Genomic DNA, 26,036 nt, shown 5'->3' with positions numbered 1-26,036 from the left:
CCATGTGATGGTGAAATACTGCAGTTGCTCTCTCATCTTACCTTGTGCTCCTTGAATTTGGGTAATGGACTGATCAGGGCATCAAGCAATTGACAATTTGTTAAAAGCCATAAGTGTGTATGTACATAGTGCTATAGCTAATAACAAAGAAAATAAAGTTTCAAATCCAAATCTGTAAAGCCTGCCCCCGTGCTTCTCTTCACAATGTTTACATGTTCAAAATAGATATTATGAAAGCTCTAATTGTATAATGCAGTACAAAAATTTTAAAAGGCAAATCTTTATCTGATTTTCAATAACATTCCATTTTTCTATAGATTTCTGTCAAATCGAGTTCCTTCTGTTGTGCATACTAAATCTGAAATTAGTAGATTCATAATAGACTGTGCTACATTAGTATTGAGAATTGCAAAGTGACACAATCTGTCATGTATTTAAATTGCTTGGCATTGTTAGGACTTATTTTAGAATATTGTTTTTGAAGCCAACTTCAGGAGCACTGAACTGCAGTTTTTGAAGTCTTTAAGTCACAAAAGTTCCAAGCTTTTGTGATGAACAAACATCACAGAATTCTGCAAAATGAACCCCAGTTTGACTGAGGCTCTCAAAGCTGGAACTTGAAAACAAAAAGGAATTTTCTAGTCTATGGTAAAATGTCTTAATAGAAATTATGCTTTTTTTAATCCAAAACAGATTTTGTAAATCTGGAGTTTTTTCTGAGAGAATAATTATCTCAGATTTTGTAAATGTGTGGACTATTTTGGCACAGACATGCTTCAGATGTTTGCCAATAAACGTGTTTGTTTATTAATTTGATTATATAGTTAAAGAAAACCAATCACTATCAAGAATTTCATAATTATTTCAAATAGCAGAAAGGCAAGACTTTCAGTACCCTCTGTGAATTAACACACCCAAGAAATTCTGTTGGTCAGACTTTTTTAAATGTAAAATTACACATGCCTGAGAACTGTGTGCTTTCCCCTACTCAGAATGCTTATCTGATGATGTGCTGAATATGTCCCTCCTAAGATAAAAGGAAGGAATTCTTAAGCAGGACAGAGACCAAAATCTGGTTCACTGTGTTGTTATCCATTAAGTCAGGTCTTGTTTGGAAGGACAGCTCTGATCTTTAGTAGCCTTAGTAAAGAAGTGATTTAAACTTCAAGTTTAAACTTCACGATGCCTCATTTGCATTAAATCATGTTGACAAACAGGGTCAGACGAGGTTTGACCAAGTTCAGTATTGCAGCCAACTCATATAATTAGACTGGATCAAACTCCCAAGAACAGATTTGCCCTTTCCCATGGTTGTGTGAAGTGATACCAAGCACAGGAATGTGATAATGTGCAATGTAGCTCTGATTCACAAAGGATCCTTTTTTTTTCTAGAAGTAGTGAGTAAAAACACTGTAGTGAAAAGAATAAGATTATGAGATTTCACACAGTTTTGACTTTGAATTTCTAGTATTACTTAGGACTGCAGTCCTCTCAGAAGCCAAACAGCTGCTCTGTTGGCCAGTAGCATCTTAGTAAGAGCTGGGGTTACAAACCAGTATTGGTGAAAGTGCACTTCAGTATCTTCCATCAAGCTGAAAGTGCATCCTGTGTTGTGAGAGGAGCTGTGCCATAATACTTCTGCTGACCCCTTCAGCTGAATAAGTAGCACTTAAATATTTAACATTATTTTGGTACATTAAGTGATTCTGGCTTTCTCAGAGATGGCATTTCCTTGTAGAGGCTGGTATGTGCCACGGTCCAGGCAGAGCCTTAGAATCAGAATTGTTTAGGTTGCAAAAGACCTGTAAGGTATCAAGTCCAAACATAAGCCAGCACTGCAAAGTCCACCACTTAACCATGTTCCCAAGTGCCACATCCACAACTCTTTTTAGATATCTTCAGGGATGGTGATTCCACCACTTCCCTAGGCAACCTGTTCCCATGTCTGACCACCCTTTTGGTGAAGAAACGTTTCCTAGTAACAGAATATGCTCACAAGAGAGAATGCAATCTGTCAGTCAGGTTCAAGCACTGAATATATCTATATTTAATATAATCCATATTTAGTGATATCAGTATTGATATTTAATAATATCATTATCAGTTTGTGTCAGGCAATGCTAGAGAAGAAACTTTCAGCTCCTCCACCTGAATAGTGTCTAAAAAAAGGGGTGCACAGCAGCTACAAGGCTCAGGTAGCTGCTTGGCAGTCACTTCAGACCTAGAACAGTATTAGCAACAACTCCTTCAGGGCTGGCATTGTGTTGGAAGTCTCTCTGATGGGCAGCTTCTAAAGAGCAGGAAAGTCAGGGAGAATGTGTTAAGCTTCATGCTGGCTTTTCTATTTAAATGAAAAGTATCTTTTTTTTTAACTCAAGTTTATTTGCCTGTGCCTCTATCCTGAAAAATACTATGCTCAATGGCTTCACATTTAAGTTATCAGGTGTAATCGAGTTTGTAGAAACATCAAGAAATACTAGCATTTTTACCTTTACCAGCAAGCAGCTTTTGTTTACTGACAGCCTTTAATGTTTAAAGAATATGGGGTTTGCTGATGCATTTTGTGTATTTTCCCTATTTTTCTAATTATGCATGTCTTCTATTCCAAACACACTTAAATGTGCGCTTGTGCTTGAGATTCTGAAGGAACAATCTTAGTCTTGTGTGCATAGGATCTAGTTTTGCAGTCTTTAGAGAGGTCACAAACTGCAAACTCTTTACTGAATTCAGAATCATCTGGTACTAAGTGGTAAATTGTGCTGTGGTGGATTTGAATTAAGATATCCTGGTTTTCCTTGCAGGCATCTTTTCCACAAGTCCTGTGTGGATCCCTGGCTGCTAGACCATCGTACCTGCCCGATGTGTAAAATGAATATTCTAAAAGCTCTAGGGATTCCGGTAAGCACATCACAGAGCAGCTGGTTGGGGCAGGAGGGAAACACCAGCTACTTGGGTATATCCTTAGCCCTTCACCTGTCTGTTCCCATCCTACTCTTTTTTGCCAGATTTATTAACTGATTTATTAAGGGATGTGCAAGGTCTGACTCTACCTCGCTCCTGCACCCCACTTCTATTAGCAGGGAAGAGTGTGTGTTTGGTGGTTGGTTGGGTGTTGGGATTTGTGTGTCTGTGGTTGCCTGCTTCGTGGAGCAGAAGATTGTTTACTGGTGTTTTAGTGGATTTATAGTTTCTTTCACATAGCTTTCGCTTGTGTTTTAAATCAGGACTGGATTTATTTTTTTAATCATGCTCTCAGTTCCAATCTCAAAGAAGAAGTCTGCAAATAAAATTTTCTCTGCTATACTGGTCAAGGACAACTAATTGCTCATTCTGGGAAACCAAATCTTCTTTCTGTCAGATTTCTCTTAAAGTCTATCTGGAGCAAGATCTGTACTCCTAATTCCAATTAAGAGGCATTTCTCCCATGGTGGGCCACATGACATACAAGACATTGTTAAGCCCTTTGTTATTTGAAATATTCAACTGTGGTTAGAAGCTGCCAAAGCAGTTGATCTTTTTAAGTTGCATGTTTGCATTCACATAGTGCATGTCCTGTTTGCCATACAGTTCCCCAGCTGGAGCTATCACAGAGCTCAGGGGCTTCTCTAGGAAGGAGTGAGTCACCCTCTCCCCCTGTGCAAGGCTTGCCACGTGACACTGAAGCTCAGTGCTGTAACACCACCAGTCGATGAATTAACAGGTGCTGTAAATACCCTCCCAAGTTAGAGATGGTGACGTGCCAGTTCCCATATGAAAGAGCTATATAAAGTAAAACAGCTCACGTGAACATCCTGGGGGAGCTGATCCAGCCGTTTTCCCGGAGTTCATTTTCATGGAGACCAGGAAGCAGGTTGCTGCAGAAGAGGGTCCACGGCAAGCGATGAAGTGTGTTTTTGCTGAAGTGGGCAGATATGTTAATCAACCTAATACAATCCAAAATAAAAAGATGCAATGGGAAAAATGACGTAGAGCATTTTAGTCGGGGTAACATGTCATTACAGCTCGGCTGCTTTTTCTGCTAAACCTGTATATTGTCTTTAGAATATTGAAAGATGATACAACAGTTCAGTCAGTATTTGAGATGAAAGCCAGAATGAAGGCTAGCTCAGCCATTCAGCATCTCTGCACCTAGGCTTAAATACAGAATTTTTTCCCAAGGTTCCATGTCTCAGTTCACAGGCCTGCCAGTGAGCAGTTATCCAGGATTCCGACAGCTCCTCTCCATACCCAGTGTATTGTTCCGTGGCTTCCACACCATTCCTGCACTCACACCGATCCGTTCACATTTTTGCCCAAGCACTTCATTAAGGTGCTCTTTATCAGGCTTCATAATCAGGGGATATAAGGCAAATCAGACCACCAGTTTTTGGAGGCCTGCAGTGAGATGTTAGAGGCTTCCAGAAAGTTTAGTGCTGTGAGAATTTACATCCATAATACAGCTCTCACTGGCTTCACTGACAGCTACTGAAGGCTAAGCATGTCCACAGACTGTCTGAGGCTGGGCACAGCAAGGGGAAAGGAAAACATGCCCAGAGGCCATCTGTAGAGGTTTTGTTTTACATGAGTGGCCTTTACTATATACAAACAGCTCTGTAGTGGCAGGTATAGAACCTAATTGCCAGGAATAATTAAAGTGCCATTCACTTTCCTCAGCCATCATTTCTCTCCTCACAGCTCCCTGTTCTCTCTGTACCACAAAGCAGAAAGGAGATCCATTCTGCATCCATCACTGAGGGCTTTCTGCCTGGAGTTTCTGTGGAAATAATTGTACTGGGCGTGTAATTAAAGACACTGCTGTAACATACATGAACAACTGGTTCAAATTAAGTTTTCCAAATCAGCTTTAGTGTTGGTCTGTCTCAATACTAAAAATAAAACACTTATATGTTAATGTTCCACTAGCAAAGTTTGTTTAGGGGATTTTATTGCATGAAGTTCTGTAAAAATTTCCTTGGGTTGTTCTAAGACAACAAACTGAAAAACAGCCCCCTACATCTTTTGGAGGGGGCATACTGGCTCCCACCTGCATGGATCATCAGTTAGGTTCATGAAGGGAACATAAGAGAGCCTTACCCCTCGAGGTGACTTTCAGTAGGAGCTGTTGTCCATGGGAACTTGGAGCAGATGATAGCCTTTGTGTCAGGTGTCCTCTGAGTGACAGCAAAGGAAGTGGAAGTCTGAGAGCATCTGGTAGCCTGAGGGTTAAAAAATCCTATACTGCTATCAGTTGCTCCTCTTCCTCTCTTTTCTTTGCCTTCTCTTCCTGACATACACCTCAACTCCTGCTTCTCCCTCTCCTGCTTCTCCTCTGCATAACCACTCCTTCCCAACCTCTGTCCTTCTGAGCTCCTGCCCTGCTGTCACTGCTCCTGCTCACTTGCAGGACCTGTTCTCCACCTGCACAGAAATTGTGTGTCCTCACCCTTCTCAGCACCAGCTGAGGGCAGCCCAGGGTGGACATCAGTCCTGAGGGCTTGCAGGCACTGGGCAAAGCTCACTTCTCTTTGGTGAGTGTAGTTGTAGGTGTTGGTACTGGATAAGCCACCAGTCTATCAGCACACGTGAGCTGATGTGTTTAGAGGCTCATTGCTTAGCCAGATGTCTGTAGGCTGCTGTGGGAAGAGATGTTCCCTCAAAGCACCTGTAAAGCTCTAAGGCTTCTCAGTGAGAAGTGGCAAACATTTCTGTAGAGTGGATAAAGCAAAATGTCTCTCCCTAACCACATTCTTGAGTCTTGCTGAGCCGTCTCAGGTGGAATTTCCACTCACAGGAAAGCAGCGTTAGGCAGGCACCAGTCTCTGATGGGAGACTTGAGTGCAAATTTGCCCAAGTCCTTTTCCAGACTTTTACAATGGGAGGAATAAGGAAATCTTATCACAGGCAGGGCTATGGTGTTTTTTTCCTGCCAGCAGCATGTTTGTCCTATGGTTGTTATTAAGGACCTGGCTTGTGTGGCTGTGGATATATTGTGCTTCATTTCACAGACTTGGGATTTTCCAGGAAGGGATTGGTTAAAATCCAAATACCTAAATGTTTCAATTCAGTTCACATCTGAACTCTCCATTTACTTTGTAACAGAGACTTCAAATATTATCTGCCCTAAACCCAGATTCCCCAGGCAGCTGTGAGACACCGAAATGTCTGCACTCCTTTTCACGGTAGCTGAGCACCCAAACACCTTCACTTTTCTCTGTGGCACTCTGCAGCTCTGGAGGATTATTAACTATTTATCAGCAAATGGTTGGCCTAACCTTTTCCACTCCCTCTTTGCTGGTGAATCCAGCTCAGACTATACTTCTCACAGCTGTAATATTTGAAATGGATTATCAGTTAAAGCGTCTTTCACTTTAAATAGCACTACATTGCTATTGGGATGATCATATCACATAAAATAGTTTCCCCCTGCTTCTCCCTCTTTTCTGCAAATATCTGCTGGATATGCAGTCAGATGGATTTTTGGCAGCAGACTGTGTGACTTGAAGCTATTCACTAAGAGCCTTAGCCAAGCCCTCAGAAGTCAATATAAAACCTTCCCTTGACTTTAGTGGAATTGTGCTCTCAAAGCACTTACATGAAAGGAATGAGTGAAACCAATATAATTAAACTTAGCAAATGTATCTGGGTCACTCTGGCAGCAGAAGCTGTAATGGGGGGGGGTGTGTGTGTTTTGATCAGTATTTCATATCATTAGTTTTATAGCATGCTGCTTACTTTGGGGCATTTTTTCCAACTAAAATGATTCAGGAGTAAAGGGATTAATTATATCAAACAATACTATTTTTACATCTTTAGTGTTTGATTTGGCTTTCAATTATAATCCCCACTCTTTAAAGGTTTAAAAATTTGTGATAAAACCCCATTGTAGGAATAACTGGCATCAGAGCAAAGGACAAACAACTGATCCCTTGGAAAAAATTGAAATACTTTTTTCTGTAATAGAAAAAAAAACAGACTTTTTTTTTTAAGATACACTGCCACCAAAGGCAAATTTAAGTTAAAAATGAAATTCCTAAAACATTTTTTCATAATAGCTGAGTGCTACATCTAAGGGATAATTTTGAATCCCTGTCCTGCATATAAGTGATTGGTATTTCATTTTAAAAAGTGCAGGTTCAGTGAGTTTCATTAAAACCTGGTATAGCTGAATGTGCCTTTATTCGAATTCTGAGGAGTTCTTGCTGCTTGTGGATTAGGCTGGACCCAGGCAACAACAATTCTAATTTTTATACCAAACTTCAGTTTGTGGATATAAGATTGTTTAAATTGCCTGCCTTTTTCATTAGGAACATTTGTGAAAAAGTACTTATGAGGCAGCAACCATTAGACAGGGAATGTATGTGAAAAAGAGAAAACATGCAAATTTCCTCCTCCTGAAAAAACATGTAAGCATATGGTAACCTTCTGTGCCTGAATTCAAAGGGATTTCTCTTGTGCTTAGAGTTAAGCCTCTCTTTAAGCCTTTGTTGTATCATATTTTGCTTAGTTTCTTGGTGCCTGCTATGGCAAAATAGGCAGGTAGTGAGATTTTCCAAAGTGCCTTAGCATGTGAGAACTAAGCATAGAAAAAATCAGATCCAGTGAAGAGAGTGCGTATCCTGTGACGTTAGCCATCTGGAAGCTGGATTTCCAGGCTAGCAGCTTAAGCCCTGTCTCTGCTTAGTGCTGAGCAGAGGGAAAGCAGAGGGGGCAATTCATACTTAGGGGTATGGGATGAATCCCACAGCGGTATTGTCTCAAACCACTGAAGTTAGAGGAAACCTAAGTGACTGATCCAGATTAGCTGTCTGATTCCTGAAAAATAAAGATAAATGGGAACAACTTAATTTTACGTTTCCTAACTAAACCAGGTGTCTGTGTATTGCAGCTCAGTCTTGCTGTGTCCCTCTGTCGTTGGTCTTGCTAAATCACATAGCAAGAAAGACTAGAAATCGAATAATACTCTTCGAATTCCCATAACTGCTTGTCTGTTTCTTTTCTTATAATTTTATTTTATAGGAAATACAGTATTATCAAGGGAAATGATCTTTTGATGTTTAGAAATTGTCTTACAAACAGCTTTAGCATTTATTTTTGCAGCCCACACATAGATGCACCCACAGGCAGCTCCCTTGGATTCTTATTCTGGGAAGCTCTGATATTGGCTCTATAAAATTTATATTTCGGGAAAAGATAATCATTCCCCTTCCTGCTGTCTGTTTACATTTGTGATCTGACTCAGCAATCTGCTTATGTTGAGCAGATCGTATCAATAAATGAGTTACACTTTTCCAAAACCTTCTAAAAGTATAAGTAATAATGTTTAGCAATTGTAGGTGACACAGTTTAATAATATTTCCGTGGCATACTTTGGGTCTCTCTTCCAACAGATTGTTTTAAGTACATGAAAACAGACAAACTCTGTGTGTTTATTCATTACATGTTGCCATTTTCAGTACTGAAATAAAGTGAAAAGCTCAAAATAAGTGAGAACAAGTAAATTCAATCTTTTTATCAGGTAGAAGCTCGATTTTCTTTTTTTTTTTCCTTCTCCTCCCATTAGCCAAATGCAGATTGCATGGATGATATACCTCCAGACTTGGAAGCATCCATAGGAGGACCACCAACCAACCAGATAACGGGAGCCAGTGACATAACAGTGAACGAGAGCTCTGTAGCCCTGGATCCCCCAGCCCGGACTGTGGGAGTACTACAGGTCATCCAAGATGTAGACTCCTTTCCCCAGGCTGGGGAGGCTAACTTCACAACAAGCAGTAAGTTCCAATTTCTGGCAGAATTTGCACTGAAATAAATGTTTAGAAACCCCAATAACAAACTGATCTCTTGAGGGCATTTCACTGGAGCAATGGCCGTACTTTAAGCCCAGCGGGGAATCTACAGGGTAAGTAAATTTAAATATCATGTGTTCTCCTGTACTTGAAAACCAGAGCACAGTGAAATAACACTGCCAATTTGTACAAAAAAAAAAAAAATAGAATTTTGTATGCTTTCAATGTGTTTATTTTTCACTTGTGTAAAGAGGCACCATTTGAACGGGTAATTCTCAAAATGTCTTCATGTCTCTCTGTTCCTAAAAATTATGTTCTCTCTTGAAAATCTACTTCTGACAGTTTAAAAGGAATGTTGTCAGCTGTTTCGAGTGAGGATTGTACTAGTCTTAAAATTCTCATTTTTAGGTAAAATAGCAGATCAGTAGAAAATACTTATCTGTTTGGTACCAGTTGGTGTATTGACAAGACTAGTATCATCAAATATACTTTGAAGGAAGGTAGAAGAATGTAACAAAATATAGGTTTGTGTATGGAGTTAGTGTAGGTTCTGGGAAAAACTATACATTTTCAGCCATTTCTCTAGATACTGCTATGGGCCTGGGCATGAAAAAGAAGACAAATAGTAATATCACGTGTAGAAGGTAGGAGACAGATGACAGAACTAAGATGAAATGATTTTACATTAGTCTCCTTACTCTTACATTTTCCCTGATATTGCAGCCAGCATCATGGCAGTGAAGATAACTTGTGGAAATGCTGGACTTGTGACCTTAGACACAGGTGACCCAGAAGTAGATTTTTAAATTTGGTTTTGTGGATTAGGTTCTGGTTTTCTTTAAAGGTCTGGCCTTTTTATGGTCTAAGTACTGAATCCAGCAAGGGGTGAGCAGCAAGGTTAATAAGCCCAGCCACCTTCCATGGCCAGCCTTTCAGCTCGTGGCATTCAGCTTTCTCAGGTCTCCTTGAGTGCTGGCAAGAGCTGTTCAAAAAAAGATATTCCTTCCAGTGATTGTTTTTTTAAATGCATTTGAAGCTGTTTTAAATAATGAAGGAAAGATGGTACCACAATGTAATAAAGACTGCTAGACACTGTTTTCAGCTGTGCCCTCTTAGCACTCCTGAAGCAAGTAGCTCCTCTCACAAATAATGATCCTTGCCCCACTGTTCTTTACAAGGTCTGCTGTTAAGGTTGAGAAGGAGGGCTGTGATGTGCCCTTTATACACACACAGCTGCATGACAGATGCTGGGAAAAGCCAGCAGCCTGGTCCAAAGCCCAGCACAATGGGCAGTCCATGCTTTTCATCCCACGATTTTGTCAGACTGAGAAGCAGCTCTGCTGGTTTCTCACCATGAGTAACAATGGTATTGAGGCTGCCAGGGAGCACCAGAGCTCAGTAACTCTCCAGACACTCTTTTCCCTCCAGGTTTGTTTCCAGAGTCTGCAGAAGGAACAAAGACATTTTTAATTCACTTTCCAAGTTGCCAGCTAAGTTAGATAACTGGGTGAAAAACTTGCTCTGAGCCAGCAGAGTACTGCAGGGCCTGCAGAGATGCTTTATTTTGCCTTGTTGCTCCAGTTTTCCCTCTTGCCATCCATTTGCCCCCTTACCTTTAATAACATCAGCCAATAGACCCTAAGACTGGACGATCCTGAGGGCTGACAGTGGAGCCCATGGACAGGGAACTCACACCAAAGCCAGTGGTCTGTCCTGGCAGACAGGCAGCCAACCATGGAGTGTCAGATCTCCATCACCTGAAGAGACTGGCCATGTCTGGGGAAGGACTGTGAAAAGGGTTTTTCCCTGGTTATTTCCCCTGAGAGAGGGCAGGAGAAGAGGGACTGAGTTCTGTGAATGTTGTGAGCCTCAAGCCATCACAGGGGTGGCCTGCTAAAAGCAGGCCTTTGCAGTTGTTTTGTGAGGAAAGAAGAGTCCTGAAGAAAACTCAGAGCACCTTGGGACTTTCCAAACCCAGCTGTGTGCCTGCCTATGCTGTGGTTACCACACAGTCACTCGGGGAACTCTGATTTGATACTTGGTTAGCTCTTGTCACTCACTCATCGTTGATATCTAGACATGAATCTTCATCTGGATTTCTCATCTCAGAGGGGAATACAATACTTGAATATTCAGCAGTGGTAAACGTGCAACTTAACCTGCTGTCACCACTGCATCCAAAGTGGTGTGTTTTGCAGTAGTTCCCAGAAGCAGCCATTTGGCCCCTTTTTGCAGCAGAGCTGCAGCAAAGAAGAGGTCTTTGGTTGGGAGATAGGGGCTGAGTTCCAGCAGTGATGGGAATTTGTCTCTCTGGTCAGATTATGTGAATTTGGGGCATTCAGGCACTCTGAGAGGTAGAACTTGGCATCTTGGGCAGCCTAAACTCTTAAGCCAGTGAAAGGGACCTTATATATAGTTGTGGTATGAACCCAAATGGTAACTAAAACAGAGGGCAAATGTAGGCTAAATAACTGGGTCATAGCTGTCATAATAGATGGGACTTCATAGGCACTGTGTCTGTTTATTGTATTCAGGCATTGTATTTCTCATTTCCAGAATCCTCAGTTACACAACTGCAGTGCTTGCTGAGCGTGCCCTTTCTGTGAACTAGACTGCCTGGGAATTTGTAAGCGATGACGCTGGCTGCTCCTAGGAATCTTTGCTGAAGTTGCTAGGTTCTGGCCTCTTTATATAGCATTAGTGATGGAGCCTACTCCGAGGCTGAATCTGCACTGGAAGGTTTTCTTCCTTTTGTTATTGAACCTGTGCAGACTCCAAGGCTCCAGTGCGGTCTTGATGTGGCATCCTGCACCCGGCACCACAAGTCCTTGCATCCTTCCTTATTCCTCACAAAGTCCAGTGGTCCAGGAGTTGCCTTCTTCTTTCCACCCACTTCTGCAATACTTTTCACTTAATTGTTGCATTCTTTTTGTCTGTTGATTAATCGTTCTGGTATTGTTGTCTTGGTTTGGGTTTAATTTCCCTTTCTGTGTTTCCAGTGATTATTCAGAGCCAGAAGAGCTCCCACAGTGTGTGTCTGGAGGGAGGATGTTTCCAGAATACTGTTCACTTTGGGTAAAATTCCATCTCCATGGTGGCAAAGCTCCTACCTACTTCAGTGGGACAAGATTTTAATTTCTGGAGCTCAGCCAGTGCTTTTCTTCTTACTTCTGTGTGTATGCTCAGCACATGTTTCCTCTTCTCTCCCTCCCTTTTGCCCCCTATGCTCCTGAATAGGTAATATCTTCCATAAGACCCTGGGAGATGTACTGTACTGTGAGCATCTGGATGGGACTTCATTTGGGGGCCAGTCCCTAGGGTTCCTTGCTGAACCAAGCATCTCCTGTTTAGTAGCACTGAGCACTTGAAAATGGACCAGCAGTTTCTCCCAGCTGCCTTCTACCAAGCCTTCATCAAGTCCCTTGGGCATATCGACAGCCCAAAGTCTGTTTGGTATTTAATCTTACTGACTGTTTGCTCTCTGTGGTGGGATTTTGTGTAGGATCCTGGGATAGCATCCTGCAATAAATTTCTGTAGTCAGCTGTTGAAAATGTATTGATGGACAAAGTGAAAAACTGGAGTTGGGAAAAAAAAAAGGAAGGCAGGAGGGTGAAAAAATTGTGTGAAATACCTAAGAGTTCATCTCAGCTGAGTTTACTGCTTTGACTCTGTAACTTTTCAGCTCTCCAAAGGGTATGAAAGAAGATAACGTAAGGATCTTTTTCTACAATAATGCATCATAGCAATCTCTGTTCCTAGTTTTTCATACTGAGTTATGCAAAATGCTAACATGTTTGGAAATTTCAGTGCTGGTAGAATTTCCTGCCCTACATATGAGGTGGGTGTGAGCTGGACTTGGCTAAGATCTGAACTTGAAGAAGCTCTGAGCTAGCTTTGGAGGGTGGATTTGGGATTTGAGGAGGACATTGCAATATTCTCTGGGTCAGGCTCAGCTGGGATTGAATGATATGGTTAAAAAGGTAGTTTTCTGGGAAAGTAGCATCTAGATTTTCTAAAGGTTGTATGGTGACCCTTGCAGGTGAAAAGTAGTTAATTTTTTTCATCTTTTATAGCATCCATGGTTATTTATCTCCCTCAAGCATTTGCTAATTTCTGCAGAAAATAATGTGCACTGCCCGAGTCTTTGCCCTCTCTTCATAAGTCCTTCTAGTTTTTCAATTTAGACAGGCTTTTATATTCTGTTCGGTGGGATGTCTCATCCCACTGCATAAGGCCTCAGAAATCCCACTAGCACAATCTCTGTAGTTGGAGGAAGATCCATAAATAATTTTACTGCAGACATGAACGGGACTTTTAGTACGGAACACCACAAGCTCTCCCCCGAGGTGTCATATCACCTGCAAAGTCAACAGAGCTTGGTGGACTGTATGGCAAGTGTGGGCAGTCTAGAGAATACCAGCAGTTCCTTTTCTGCCTCTCATTTTGTTCTTTCCATAAAACCCTGCCAACGTACAGCTCATCGTGACTGTTAGGACCCTTTCAAATCTCTTTGATAGCTCTTCATTAAATCTATTAATATAACTTTTGAAGTAATTATTTTGATCTGTGTATGTCTAAAATGTCTTTTTGAAGAATAATCAGCCTTTGGAAGTGGATGAAAGTGCATGATAAGAATCTGATCCACTGTTGTCTTGTAACCACTTGACTGTTCCTCCTTGCTATTAATAGTGGATTTCTTGGGCGGAATGTAAAGGGGGAGGAAAAGGTGGAAAAACTCCCTAGACAGTAGTTAATGCAGAAAGTTACTAACACTTGCATTAGCAAGTTCTTACACTGTCCCAGAGGGAGAACACTGATGGGACCTAGTTAAAGACTCAGCAGATTGGGTCCCATTTGCCTGGCATGTGACAGAACTCCTGGTGGCTCTATTAAAAGCTTGTGAGGATGTTGCACTAAACTGTTGTCATGGGCTGAAACTGCCAATGAGCTGAGCTTCTAGATTTGTTTTGAGACTAAGACTGGTGCCAGCATAGCATTGGTGGTTTGAAAGAGTCACCAAGTGAAACATAACTGGCACTAAAAATGTACTTTGGATTATTACATACACCTACAAGACTCCTGCCAGCCTCTGAATGGACAGTGAAGCTTTCCTGTTATAAAACTGCTCCTCCTTTCCATATGTTAAGATGTGAAATACAGACAGTGCTTCTGTACAGCAAATTGCAAAAGGGGATGTACAAAATGCTGTGAAACAAGGAGCAAATTTAAATTTGTTTCGTTTGTTTTCTGTTTCACATCTCCTGTATATATTGACAGTGTGTACAGAGCAAGGATTAAACCATTAGTTCAACAGCTGTGATATGGCACACACAGCAGACTGGCCTAACCTAGGGTGCCAAAAATGCTGCAGATCTCAAGAAACTTGCTTAATAATTGAGTCTAGGAAGAGATTTAAAAGAAAGTGTTCACCTTCAGTAGTGGAAGCTCCGTTTGTGAGTCTGTCTCTATATCTAAATTCGTCCCTAGCTTGCCACTCTCTGTCCCAGATTACAAGTTCCTGCCTGTATATTGCTTTTGTGTTGTGCAGCTACCTTGGGAGCCCAATCCAGAAGCCAACCAGTTTCTTCCTGGTGGGTTTTTTTTAGTTTGGATCAGTTCCCTGATCCAGAAGTTGTCGTACCAGTACAACAGGAGGAAAGGAATGTTGAGCACAAGAGAAGAGAGGACTGGGACCAGTGATAAGATAGCTTGTGTCTTTTTTTATATTTCACTGTCTTAAGTAGACAGCTGGATAAAACATTGAACAAGAAAGCTTTTAAAGCAAAATAGACGATGTAGAGTAAAATACAAATCTGAACTGCAGAGAGACCAGATGACAATAGTAGCTGATCTCTTTGATTTATCCTTGAGAAGGAAAACCTTGCCTCGCAAGAGATATTTAGTATCTTGCATACAATTGGCTTAATTATTTAGGACTCAATCTCACATATCTTGATGTCTGTACAGTTTCTGTTCTCATCAGTTTTTACACAAAAGCCTCCACTGAAGTGACCAGGAAGTGCTGTTTAAAATACAATGTGCCACTGTGATTCTGAATCTTTTTATTACCAATTCAGGAACAAAACCAAATGCAAGACACAAGGGCCCAGCTTGGATCAGCACCTGAAAATAAGAATTACGAAGTAACACAGAGCAATGGTTCTGTAGCCAGGCAGGCAGAGGAAAGGGAGGATTCCAGGGTTAGTGCTGCTCGTTGCTGCCAGTATTTCAGACAGATAGGCAAGGCAAAAGTGATGCTCACCTGTACTGCACAGAGCCCAGAGACCCCTACCAGGGTCAGGCTCAGCTGAACCAGTCAGTACATACAGAGATGGACTTTCAAAAACCTCACAGGTAAGAGCAGATTACAGCAAGCAAACAGATCTCATAAATTCAGTGGGAAAAGACAGACAGTGAAAAGGCAGCTGTGCCTATGGGTGAATAAAAACAGCAGGTTCAAGTACAGGAGGTACTCAGAAAGTAATGTCATTTCTGCAGCAGTCACTCCTGATTCTGCTTGCATGTGTTTTGCTCCGAGTGCCTTGCTTCATGATGGAGCTTGCATTTGCTTTAGTGCTCTGCAGTGTTGTGAACCACTTTGAAGGTAACTCAAATGAAAGAAGTCAGACAAGAGCTCTGCTGATACAATGTTTCCAGTCACTGGTGTGTAATGTTTTTCTCCTTATTCATCGAGGCTTTGAGCCTGTGAACGGTGCAAGAGGATCATCCGCACAAGGGAGCTGTCTGGCTTCTCCCGAGCATTTAAAGGATCACGTGCATACTTACACCTGTACTTGTTGTGCTGTAACCAGCAGTTCTGATTTCTCAAAAAGCACAGAAGAGTTGCATTTAGGAGAGTTTAAGTGAAAGGGGGAGAGGGAGGGGAATGTTTTCTCCAGATTCTTGTAGGGGCAACAGCTCAAGCTTTCACATATGGTGTCTAATACTCTACAATTTCAGCCTCGAAAAAATAAGTGGTATTTTTTCATAAGACACTAAGCAAGTCCTGCTCTTTGTTTCATTACTTACCTCCAACTCCTGCAGAATTTAGGGCACTTCAGGGATCCTTTAGGGTTGCCACAGTAACCAGGTCACTTCACCTAGAAGTGAGTTCTCACTTAATCTTTAGTAACTGGACTTCTTGTTGATCTGGATGTGGGCAATTTTAAGTGAAGATAGGGCCTGAAACTGTTGAAACTGGTAGGGCAGATGGAGAAAGTGGCTTATGAGTTTTTATAGGAAACATGAATGATCAGAAAAGAAGTAGGTAACAGGTCAAGCCCAATATCTGAGAGGAAATATCCAACTACTGGCATGAGTGTTAGAGGATTTTCTCCTGCCTCAGAGCCAGGAGAGGTGCGTAAGCCCTCACATTTAGAGATGCTGAAAATAGGACCCATGTGGATATATTCTTGCCCAGCTAGATGTCATCTTTGCCACTCCAGTGACAAGGCTGATATACTGAGGAATATACTCGGGGTGTACTCAGCACAGTGCACAGTAGCACCAGAGTTGCATTAATGAATATCCACCAAAATTAACCTTATATTGTGACTATCTTCTTCAAGAGCAAATACATTTGACTGTTCTTTTCATTGTAACTCATGTTAACATATCTGAGCCACTCAGAGAGTAGGCAAGAACATATGCAATAGAACATATGCAATAATTAAACCATATAATAATACACACAATGTCCAAAACAACTTACGTGGAGATCTCTGTGAATTTCTGCTCTATTTGCCACTCTCTGGGTCCTATAAGACAATGAAAAAACATACTCCTACAGGAAAAGTGTACAGAAAATGTGTAGAACAAAAATGCCACTGGCAGAGTCTGAATATGGAAAACACTTAACTGAAATAGCTTTATTAAATTGTAGCATCTCGGGGAGGGGAGGGGGGGGATCACACAAAGGAGGTTTAAAGTCTGCCAGTTCCTTACACAGGTAATTAAATAACGCAGTGTTTTCAGCTGCCAGCGTTTCTTTGAGGGGCAGCCACCCAACGTGGTGTGTCACGTATGCATGACAAACCTGACTCCAGATTTTTACCCCCATGTGCCTGGGATATTGAACTCAACTGAGGTGTTGCTAAACTTTATTGCTTCCCTGTAGTTGCCTTTTGAAAAGGTAGTGGCACCAGCAAATTGTCTTTCTGTGCATGAATAGCTGTCAGTCTGCAAGACCAAAATAGTCTCACTGAAGGAAATTTTAGAAAAATGACCCTCTGCTAACCTGCTCTGGGAGATGTAACATGCTCCCAGCTGTGGAGTAACCTGCAGCCTAAAAGTACACTTCAAAGGAAGCAGTTTTGAGGAAAAGCTGCGATGGAAAGGTTATGTTTTTAGTTTTCACCCTCAAAAGGGCCTTGTTAAACCACTCTAATGGCTGCATATTCCACAGGGCAGAAACAATTACATGTGCTTGCAGTAATTAATTCCTTCTGTCTTGCTTTTTTTTTTAATTAATCCTTCAGTTTTTGCTTGATTTTGACCAAAAAAATGCAAGTCCACTTCTCTTGTTAAAACTGAAAAGTTACTATAAATTTATATTCAGCTTCTAAAAGCCCTCTTTCCAGACTAGATACATAATACAACAATTTAATCTTTTTTGTTTTCTAAAAGCTCATGAGGTCTATCTATTGTTCTGAAACTGCCTGGGAGCCTTCTGGAAACTACTGCTTCTCAATTAGAGGAATTAAAAGTGAAGAACTTGAATAAAAAAAGAAAAGGCAAAAGGGGTTAAAACCAAACTTAATGTTAAAAGTTTTGACTCTAACTTCACAGTAGTGTTCCCAAGGAAAATAATAATGAACAGTGCAAAGGCATTTGTGTTTTCGAAGTCACATGGGTCATTTCCAGGTTTTCACAAAGCTTTTGTTACTTTTATTTTTCCAGGTATATTGGTACACAGGGTAATAACTCTCTTCTGCCTCTCCAAAGAGTGTGAATGCTTAGAAATCAAAAGAAAGTGGAACAGGAGTATGTGTTAACTAAAAAGGTTGAAACAGAGACAAAATGCTTTTAATACAGAGAAACAGTGTTTTAAAATTATTCTCTTCCAATTTGCTTCACTTTGTAGAATGTTAGGGAGGTCTTGATGGTAGTGGTGGTGGCCAAGTGACCTAATGAACATATTTTCTAGTAGAATTCCAGAGGCAGTTTGTTGAAACTAAAGTTGACCTTTCCCATCCACTGCTTTGAGAAGAAACTCTGAAAATGGATGTCTTGGCTTTGGCCTTTCTCATGTTCTCATGAGCATTTCATCAAGAGTCCCTGATAAAAACTGTGGCTTGGAGGGGATTTTCTGATGCCAGAAGTTGTTCAGTTGAAACTAGATTGTGACTGGAGGCTTATTTGAAAAGAAATGCTAAATGACCCTAGATTTGTATAGCCTAAAACCAGTCCCTATTGATGTCCCTACTGGATTTCCTACCAGCCAGACCCAGGCCTCCAAGGGCAGTTGGCCAGTGAGAAGTTATCCTGAGATGCCCTTTTGGGAGCTTTAGTGGCCTTTAGGTGAGATTGAGTTCCCTCTTCAGCGTTAGCTTTGCTGGTTATCATCCTGGCTGCCCCTCTCTGGGTTTTGCCACATCTGGAATTTTGCAAGCCAGTAAATGGAGCTCACTTTTCTGTGACAAGCAAGGAAGCAAAAGGAGGTAGGTAAATGAGGAGGGAGCACGCTTGCACTCTTGCTTTAGGCTGGAGAGACAAAACTGTTGGTTTCAGATCTCAGGTCAAGAAAAACTGTGCTGCATTCTTTTTCATAAAGACTCATTTTGGACTCATTTTTAACTCAATGAGAAAGGGAGACAGGCAGGAAGGAGACACAGGATCAGAAGGAGACTCACATTAAATTGATTTGAGCTCTTTAAATCAAAATTGTCAATTTAGTTTCAGTTTTTGTAAAGGCTGATTTTTGCTTGCTTCTTACATTTTTATACATGTCTTTTCCAACAAGACTTGAATGTAGGTGGCCTGACCTGGCACATCAAAGGTTTATTTTTTAATGGGGGAAAAAAAAAAGTTGAGCTATTCCAAGATTGTCAAAGAAATGTTTCAATTAAAAGGAGATTGGCATCAACTAATTTAAAATTTCTTAAATGAACAAAAGAGATAAACAGTTGACCTCTTCCTCTATGAATGCTTTTCTTGATTGTTTTTCTGTACTCATGTATTCTCTGTATACACAGACAAGCTTGTTAGAATTTTATCTGGTGCATTAGCTCTGCTACAAGACACAGGTAACATTTTGGACAATTCTGCTCCAAGCAAGCAGTGGTTCTGTATACCTCCTAGTCATATGCTAATCGTCATTTCTTGTGCTAGTGATGAGTTTTAAATGTGCTCATTTTTCTTTCCTGTAGAATGCTTTTGGTCAGATCAGAAATATTGCTAAATCCTTTAAGCAATCTGTGGAAGCATCCTCAAGGAGATGCAAAGGACATTGAACCATTTTACTTTTTGAAAAAGAAAATGTTTTTATACAGTCGCTGAGTTTGGGGTTTTTTTATTTCCAAACTGATGAAAAACATCTGTACATAGACCAACTCAATCAGGGGTTTCTGTTTAAGTTTTCAGGAAGTCTTGGTAGAGATGTTCCTGCTGGAAACTCTGGGCTGCTTCTGCCTGCACAGATCAACTTTACTTTTCCTGCTAGTACTCAGTCACAGTTATATGAGATTTACAGATCCTACCAGCACTGACAATGTCATCTCCTACCTGCCAATCCAAGAATGTCAGCAGCAGTCAGACATTTGCACCCTCTGTAAAATGCTGACCCACGGCATACAGCTGCCCAGTGGCACACAAGGACCTTCCTGGTACACAGGTCATCCAGATAGTGAGAAGTTCTCATTTTAGGAAACATTAAGTACAAAAGTTCACATTTTGCTGTTGGGGGCCATGGTCAGGTTTGCTTCTCAGTCAAACAACTGGCCACAAGTGTAGGTAGAGAACTGATAGTGAAGTGTTTGAGTAGGCTGTGGGGAATATCAGAGCTGGAATAAAGCTGTTCAAAAGCTGCATAATTACACTGGAATATGAAATGTGTTTCAAGGTTTTACAGGCTTGTGAGGTTTAAGAGAAAGGAGCATTAGCAGCTGAACTCATCTGTCATCGTAGGATGTAAAAAAAAAAAAAGAAATCTCTGTGGGTTGGTGTTGCATGAAGGGTTCTTTTGAAAATCAGGTATTACAGCTTTTGACTGCCACCCATCTGTGGTTCTGCACTGGCAGAGAGATGAACTAAGTAGCTGGGGAGCTTGTGCAGTGAATGATGCTAATTGCTAGCAAATCTGAAAGGAATTATATCATGCAACCACTACAATGGTGGAGAATAGACTCAACTACCCAGGACATCCCTTCCAGTGCAAGTCTCCTACAGCTTCCCCTTTAAGTATAGAACAATAGTCCATGTGTTAAAGATACTTTTCCACTGGAGCTATTTTGAACTGTGGTTTCTGCACTGCCTGCTCTTTTTCTTGCTATTGTTTTGAAACAACATCGTCACTTAGACTCCAGAGAAGATGAAAAATCAGAGAATAGTGAAGTATTCCAGGTTTTTTCAGTATTTTAAAGGAGGCATTTTTGTTAGCTCCAGAAGTTGGTAATAACTCATCTTGAGTGTTTGTCAGTGTTCAGTGAAGATCAAGGCTGTCCTTTCTCTGTGTGTGTATGAGGGAGGATCAGACAAAAGTACCTACCAAGAGTGTATCTGAACACAGGGCACTAGAAATTAAGTGTACATTGTTTTCAAATAGCATTAAAACTTCCTTCTGTAAGGATTCTGTGAAACTGGATGGTAAAGAAAGCTTTCCTTGCAGAATTTTTAATTTAGGGGCTTCAAAAGAGGAAGTGCATGGATACTCTAAGATGCCATAGGAAGGAGATTCAAATTACTAGAATTACATTATTTTGAAATTATCTAGAATTTATTTTTAAAAACTACTTCAATTCTAATGAAATTAAGAGATGACACTTCAGCCTGTTATTTTGCTTCATTGATAATGGACATATAAATGGCAGCAGTTGTTTCTTCTGTATGGAAAACTGGACATTCTTATTTAATTGATCAGTCTATTAGTTCTTAAATGTTTTGTGTAGACATAAAAAATGCCTTGCTAACCAGCTGAACTGTCCCCTCTGTCTGTATTTAGAAAAATGTCTTTTTACCTATGTGCCCATCTTGGAAGAAATAGTATAGCTATAGGATATGGCTGTAGTGATCTGGTCAGGTTCTTACTTTGTTTCAATATATGCATCAGACTTATCTGCAGAATACTGTACTGTTGCTGATGCCACACCTTCAAGAATCACTACATCTACAACTTGATGGAGTTTGTGAGACTGAAAAGCATGCGCTTTGCTTTTAAACTGGAGTTTTTTAGAGAGACACTGAGGCTCTGTGATTCTGGGGTTTTTTTCTGTTGTTACAAGAGCTTTATCTAGAGCTGAGTTGCACTTAACTCAATCTTTATCTGTTGAGCTACAGTGGGTAGACAAGCCATATCCCATAACAAAAAATATAGTTAATCTGTCCAATTCAAATCAGGTTAGACAGTCCTGTAAAGTTCAGGAACATATTTTCTCCAAGTTGTGCTGTTTCTGTCCAGTATTCTCTGTTTTTATGGACTTGTGAGAACTGATCTTTAGCCTAAGCAATGTACTTTGGTCAAATGTCTCCCAGTTTTTTGGGGACGTGTACCTGACAGTCCTGTGAGCATGTGACAAGAGACTAGAAGTGGTCACATTCTGCAAGTCCACCTGTGGGACCTGGTGGAGGGGACACTGATTTCACTGTGACGTGTCAGAGGGTTAAAAAAAAAAAAAAAGGTGTAACATACAATGTTATGGTCTCTGCACATGTTTGTGGTTGTGCAGCCCTTGGGTAGCGTGCAGGATGATGGAGAGTGGAGGGATGGACGACCTTGGAATGCTATCCCAGTCTGCCCTGACTTGTCAGGCACAGTGGTCCCGCAGCTGTGTCCTGCTTCAGGCACTGGAGCAGTTGCTGCAACAGTCGAGCCCATTCTCAAGCATGCTGTTTCCTTGTACTGAACAAAAAGAAAGACTCTTTTCCCCTGAAAGTAAAAGTTACTCTGTTAAAAGTTGTATTTTGCTAATGACAGCAGTAAAACTGACTTATCAGATATGCAGGTTCCTCCAACAACCACGGTGGGATTTTTCTCTTTTGACTCCATTACTGTGGGCATTTTTTTCCATATCTAATGAGAAGACATCCCTGGGTGAAATTTTTATCATGGACATTTCTAATGGAATTCAGTTTCAGCCAAGGATCACTGTCCCCAACGTGCATGGTGAGGAAGAAGATCCTAACAACAATACATCCTAATGACTTACCCCTTTATCCTGGAAGTGCTCTGGAGATCTCAGGTGGAGACCAGTGTTAGCAGCATTGGAAAGGAAGGCAAGACCACGTGTGAGAGAGAGGGAGAGAAGATACATACACACTTCATTCAAGTAATTCCACCACTGTTGAGCTTTTCAGCCACCTCCTTGTGGTGGTGGCTCATTTTCTCATTAAATCCTCCAATATATGCAGAGGTGTTCCTGTGACATCTTTGCTCAAAGATATGTGTTGTAACTAGTGTTGAGAGTTCAGGATATGATTCCTCAGTACTGTGCTTTGCTAGTGACCTGGGATTTTTGAGACCTTATGCAATTAAAGGTATTTAAAGAGACAGATTTGAAAATCATGCACATGCTGCCATGACAAACTCAGGCAGACTAACGTGAGCTTTTCCAACCTCCTCATTTAAAATTTAACAGGAGTTGTCTTTGAAGCAAGCTGTTGTTTTCTGTTACAGCTGTGTGCATACTTGCAATTGAGGAAGCAGTTCACAGTGATTAGGCAGAAATATGGTTTTTTCTGATTGTCACTCAGAATTAATTGCCCCCGTTCAGATTTTCACTGGTTAGTAGCCACCTTGTACATGGAATAGGAGTAGGAGTATCACTCCTACTTCCTAAAGTAGGAGTGAGAAGTTTCTAACATCCCTGAAGAAAAGCTGCAGGTCCACTTCCATGTCCTAGTCTCATTCTGTGCCTTTGGTAGGTTGCTTTTCCAAGCACCAGTCACCCCTTTTTGCATTTCCCTGAGTGCCAAAGGCAGCATTCCCATTCCACAGGAGGACCACAGTTCCGGTTACCTTTGCAGGATCCAGCTGTGCCGAAGATGTTAAAGGATCACAGGGATGGGTTACCATTTTCCCCCAGGCCATGCTGTGTGCCAACAGACCCTGCTGACCCTTGGCCACCACTGAGCAGGTGCTCTGGGACAGGCTCTTGAGTTGCCGCAGCAGGAAGGAAGGTGCCTCTGGGATGAGCATCCCTTTCCTTGTTCCTCCCAGCTGGGAGCAGGTGGGGTCAGCATGGACCTGCAGTCATGAGGAGGAGCAGTCTGAGATGGCTTTATGCAGCTGCTTCTGCCATGGAGTCCCCCAAGGAGAGGTCCCAGCTCTGCAGCATGACCAGAGAAAAAGGTTTTGGAAACCAATACCTTACACGGAGTCTTCTGGTTTAATATTGCTTGGGGGGATTGTGATACCTCTCCAGCATGACTGCTCTGAGGGATTTGTGTGGTGTTGGCCAGTTCATCTCTAAATCACCCCACCAAAGGATGTTTCTTCCTGATGTTTTTTAGGAACAGGACAAGAGCTGAAATTTCTCTTACCATTACACTCTTGTTCTTTCAATCCATTATGTGTCTGAGTCAGGCTGTAATTTCCTTCTTTCAGGCTTGCAGGAAGCAGAGCTGACACAGGTTTTTGAAATATAAATAATAAAGTTCAGTCACAATAGCAGTCACCAGAATAGCCCATGGAAACTGAGATGCACAGGATTAAATTGCGTGATTATACCTCTTGGATGTAAAAGTCTCTTTATCGTGACAAGCTGCCAATAGGCCACACATAGTGTATAACACATGCTGGTACATACAGCATTTAACTCTGCTTTTGTCACACACCTGCTGTCCCTTCAGAGTTTTAAATGGCTGGCAGCTTGGCTGAAGCTGTTTGCTCACTGCTCAAGGGGTGTTTGTGTCTCCACATGCTACTGGGGTCCCTCACACACCATTAACATGACAAAGCATGATTTTTTTTGTAACTTTATTACTTAATGCTCGTATTTTTGCAGTAACACCAGGGAGCCGTGGTCATTTAGCAGCTGCTAAGGAAACCAAGTAAAAAAAGCAGTCGCTGTGCCACACCTGAAGTTTTAGATGTATAACATCATGGTTACTGCGGGGACAGCTTGCAGGTGTTGAATGCAAGAGGAGGTACCTTCCCTTCCTTTCTCTTTGTTTCCTTCCTTCCTGCAGTTGGCTTGCCTTGTGACTGAGCTGTGCCTAGCAAAAAATTATTCCAAGGGAGTTTGCAGGCTTTTTTTTTTTTTTTAAATCAACTCTCTGGCCAATCAAAGGACTAGCAGAGCTGACTCAGGATGTGGCAGGAGGATGAGCTGGGGAAGGGGAGTTGGACTTCCACTACTTGGCTCTGTTGTGCTGCTGGTCCATGGAACTATGCTTCAGCTAGGTCAGAAACCAGGTCTGCATACAGAGGATTTAAATGGAAGAATAATAGAAGCGAATAATACCTGCACATGAAGTGTTTGTAGCAGTGCTTGGGACTGCACAATCATCATGATTTTAGTTCAGTCTGGGCCTAAGAGACTTTTTTATGAGTGAATTTGGTGAAGAGTTGAATTAGACTTTTTGTTTAACATGAAATGGAAAGACTTAACGTTTCTTAGGGTCCTTAGAGTGGTATAGGAAATGACATGATCTTACTAAAAACAGACAAATTCTTTCAGATTTAAAGATCTTTGGCCATTTAACATATTCCTCAAGGTAGCTACGGTACTTGAGTATCAAAACTGTCATGTAGCTACAGCCCCGTTCTTCAGTATTTTTTAATCTTTTCCCTTTTTATGGGAGATGTCATTTTCTGATTTTCAATCAAATATGTAAATAATTTTGCACGTTCTAAATAATAATAATTTCTAACAGTCTGTACATTGAACGAAATACATTCACATTTATTTCCAAAGCTTTCTGTGGAATCAGGAAAACATGCTGCCCTGACCGGAGGTGCATCTGGTGCAGTTTTTTGGGCACTGAGGATGGCCAGTGGTGAACGGTAAAGGAGGGTCTGCAGCAGCATTCCACTGTCCCTTTCTCCTTCTGGACAGTGGGAAGGCTTGGAGAGAGAAAGGAAAAGCAGCTTGGCAAAGGTTTAAGAGTCTGGAAGCCCTGTTGTGAAGGATATATAAAACAAAAAAGAAACCCTCTACTTTTGCAGCCAGTTGGGTCCAAGTGCTTCCATGCAATAACATCTGGTATGTGTCCTTCCCTTTTTGCTCAGCTTTCTCCAAATGTGCTTGTTATGTGCTCCCTGTGTAATATATCATATGTCCTTATTTGGACAGATTTTTTTTTCCTCTTTCTTTTGGAGAAAGCATTTGGGTGCTGGTACTTTCTATGCCTGTTTATGAAAATGAGTTTATTGGTGTTGCCAGAACACAGAATGTCTCCTCGGGTAACTGGTGTTAAAGTTTATTGTTTTAAGTACATGTTCCAAATTTAGGCTTTAGAAAACTAGTTGTATTACTAATCAATAACTTCTCTATTTTGGTGCTTAACTTGAGATACAGGGGTGTGATATCCAGAAGTGAGTACTCAGAACTGTAGCTGAAGTTCAAAGATATCCTTGGGACATACAATGCCCACATTAATGCTGTAACTGAAAAATCAGGTTTACAGTGTCTTAACTGGGCAACCAGAATCAGTGAATGTCTTGGGAAGAGTTGTGGCTCTCCCATATCAGTAGCTCATGTCTAGAATAATGATGATGATGATGATGATGATGATGATGATGATGATGGTGATGATGTTAGCCCTTCATACTGCAGGGTGTTTGAAGACAAAAAACTATGTCTTAGGCTGTTTTCCACTAAGAGATGCTGTATGTTCTCCCAAACCATATATCCTAGAGAAAGATTAAGGGAGGAAAGTTTGTTGCCCCTTTACTCAGTAACAAGAAAAAAGAGCAAGTTTGCTTTGGAGGAGTCTCTCTAGTGTTTTATGTCATATCCAGGCCCATCTGTCACATCTCTCTACCACTTAGGGATTTGGTGCAGGTAAACACATTTTTGAAGTGTCATCTTGAATTAATCTTGCCCGGCCGTGGCATGTGGTTCTTCCCTTTGTGCTGATGCTTGGGTATTCTTTGCACTGTGTTTCAGACGTCA

At 41.2% G+C, this 26,036-nt stretch overlaps 1 protein-coding gene across 1 annotated transcript in view; it reads left to right on the top strand.

Annotated features, from left to right (window-relative positions):
• RNF150 (ring finger protein 150) overlaps positions 1 to 26,036 on the top strand; it is an 88,774-nt gene that overhangs the window by 49,720 nt on the left and 13,018 nt on the right. Inside the window, exons 6-7 of the mRNA XM_029959617.1 lie at positions 2,802 to 2,898; positions 8,540 to 8,750. Coding sequence (XP_029815477.1) covers positions 2,802 to 2,898; positions 8,540 to 8,750 — 308 coding nt within the window. The remainder of the gene's footprint in view (positions 1 to 2,801; positions 2,899 to 8,539; positions 8,751 to 26,036) is intronic.

Source organism: Manacus vitellinus, unplaced genomic scaffold (genome assembly GCF_001715985.3).
Source record: "Manacus vitellinus isolate BGI_N305 unplaced genomic scaffold, ASM171598v3 scaffold_0_pilon, whole genome shotgun sequence".
Taxonomy (NCBI): Eukaryota; Metazoa; Chordata; class Aves; order Passeriformes; family Pipridae; genus Manacus; species Manacus vitellinus.
This window is presented reverse-complemented; position numbering and strand designations above follow the sequence as displayed.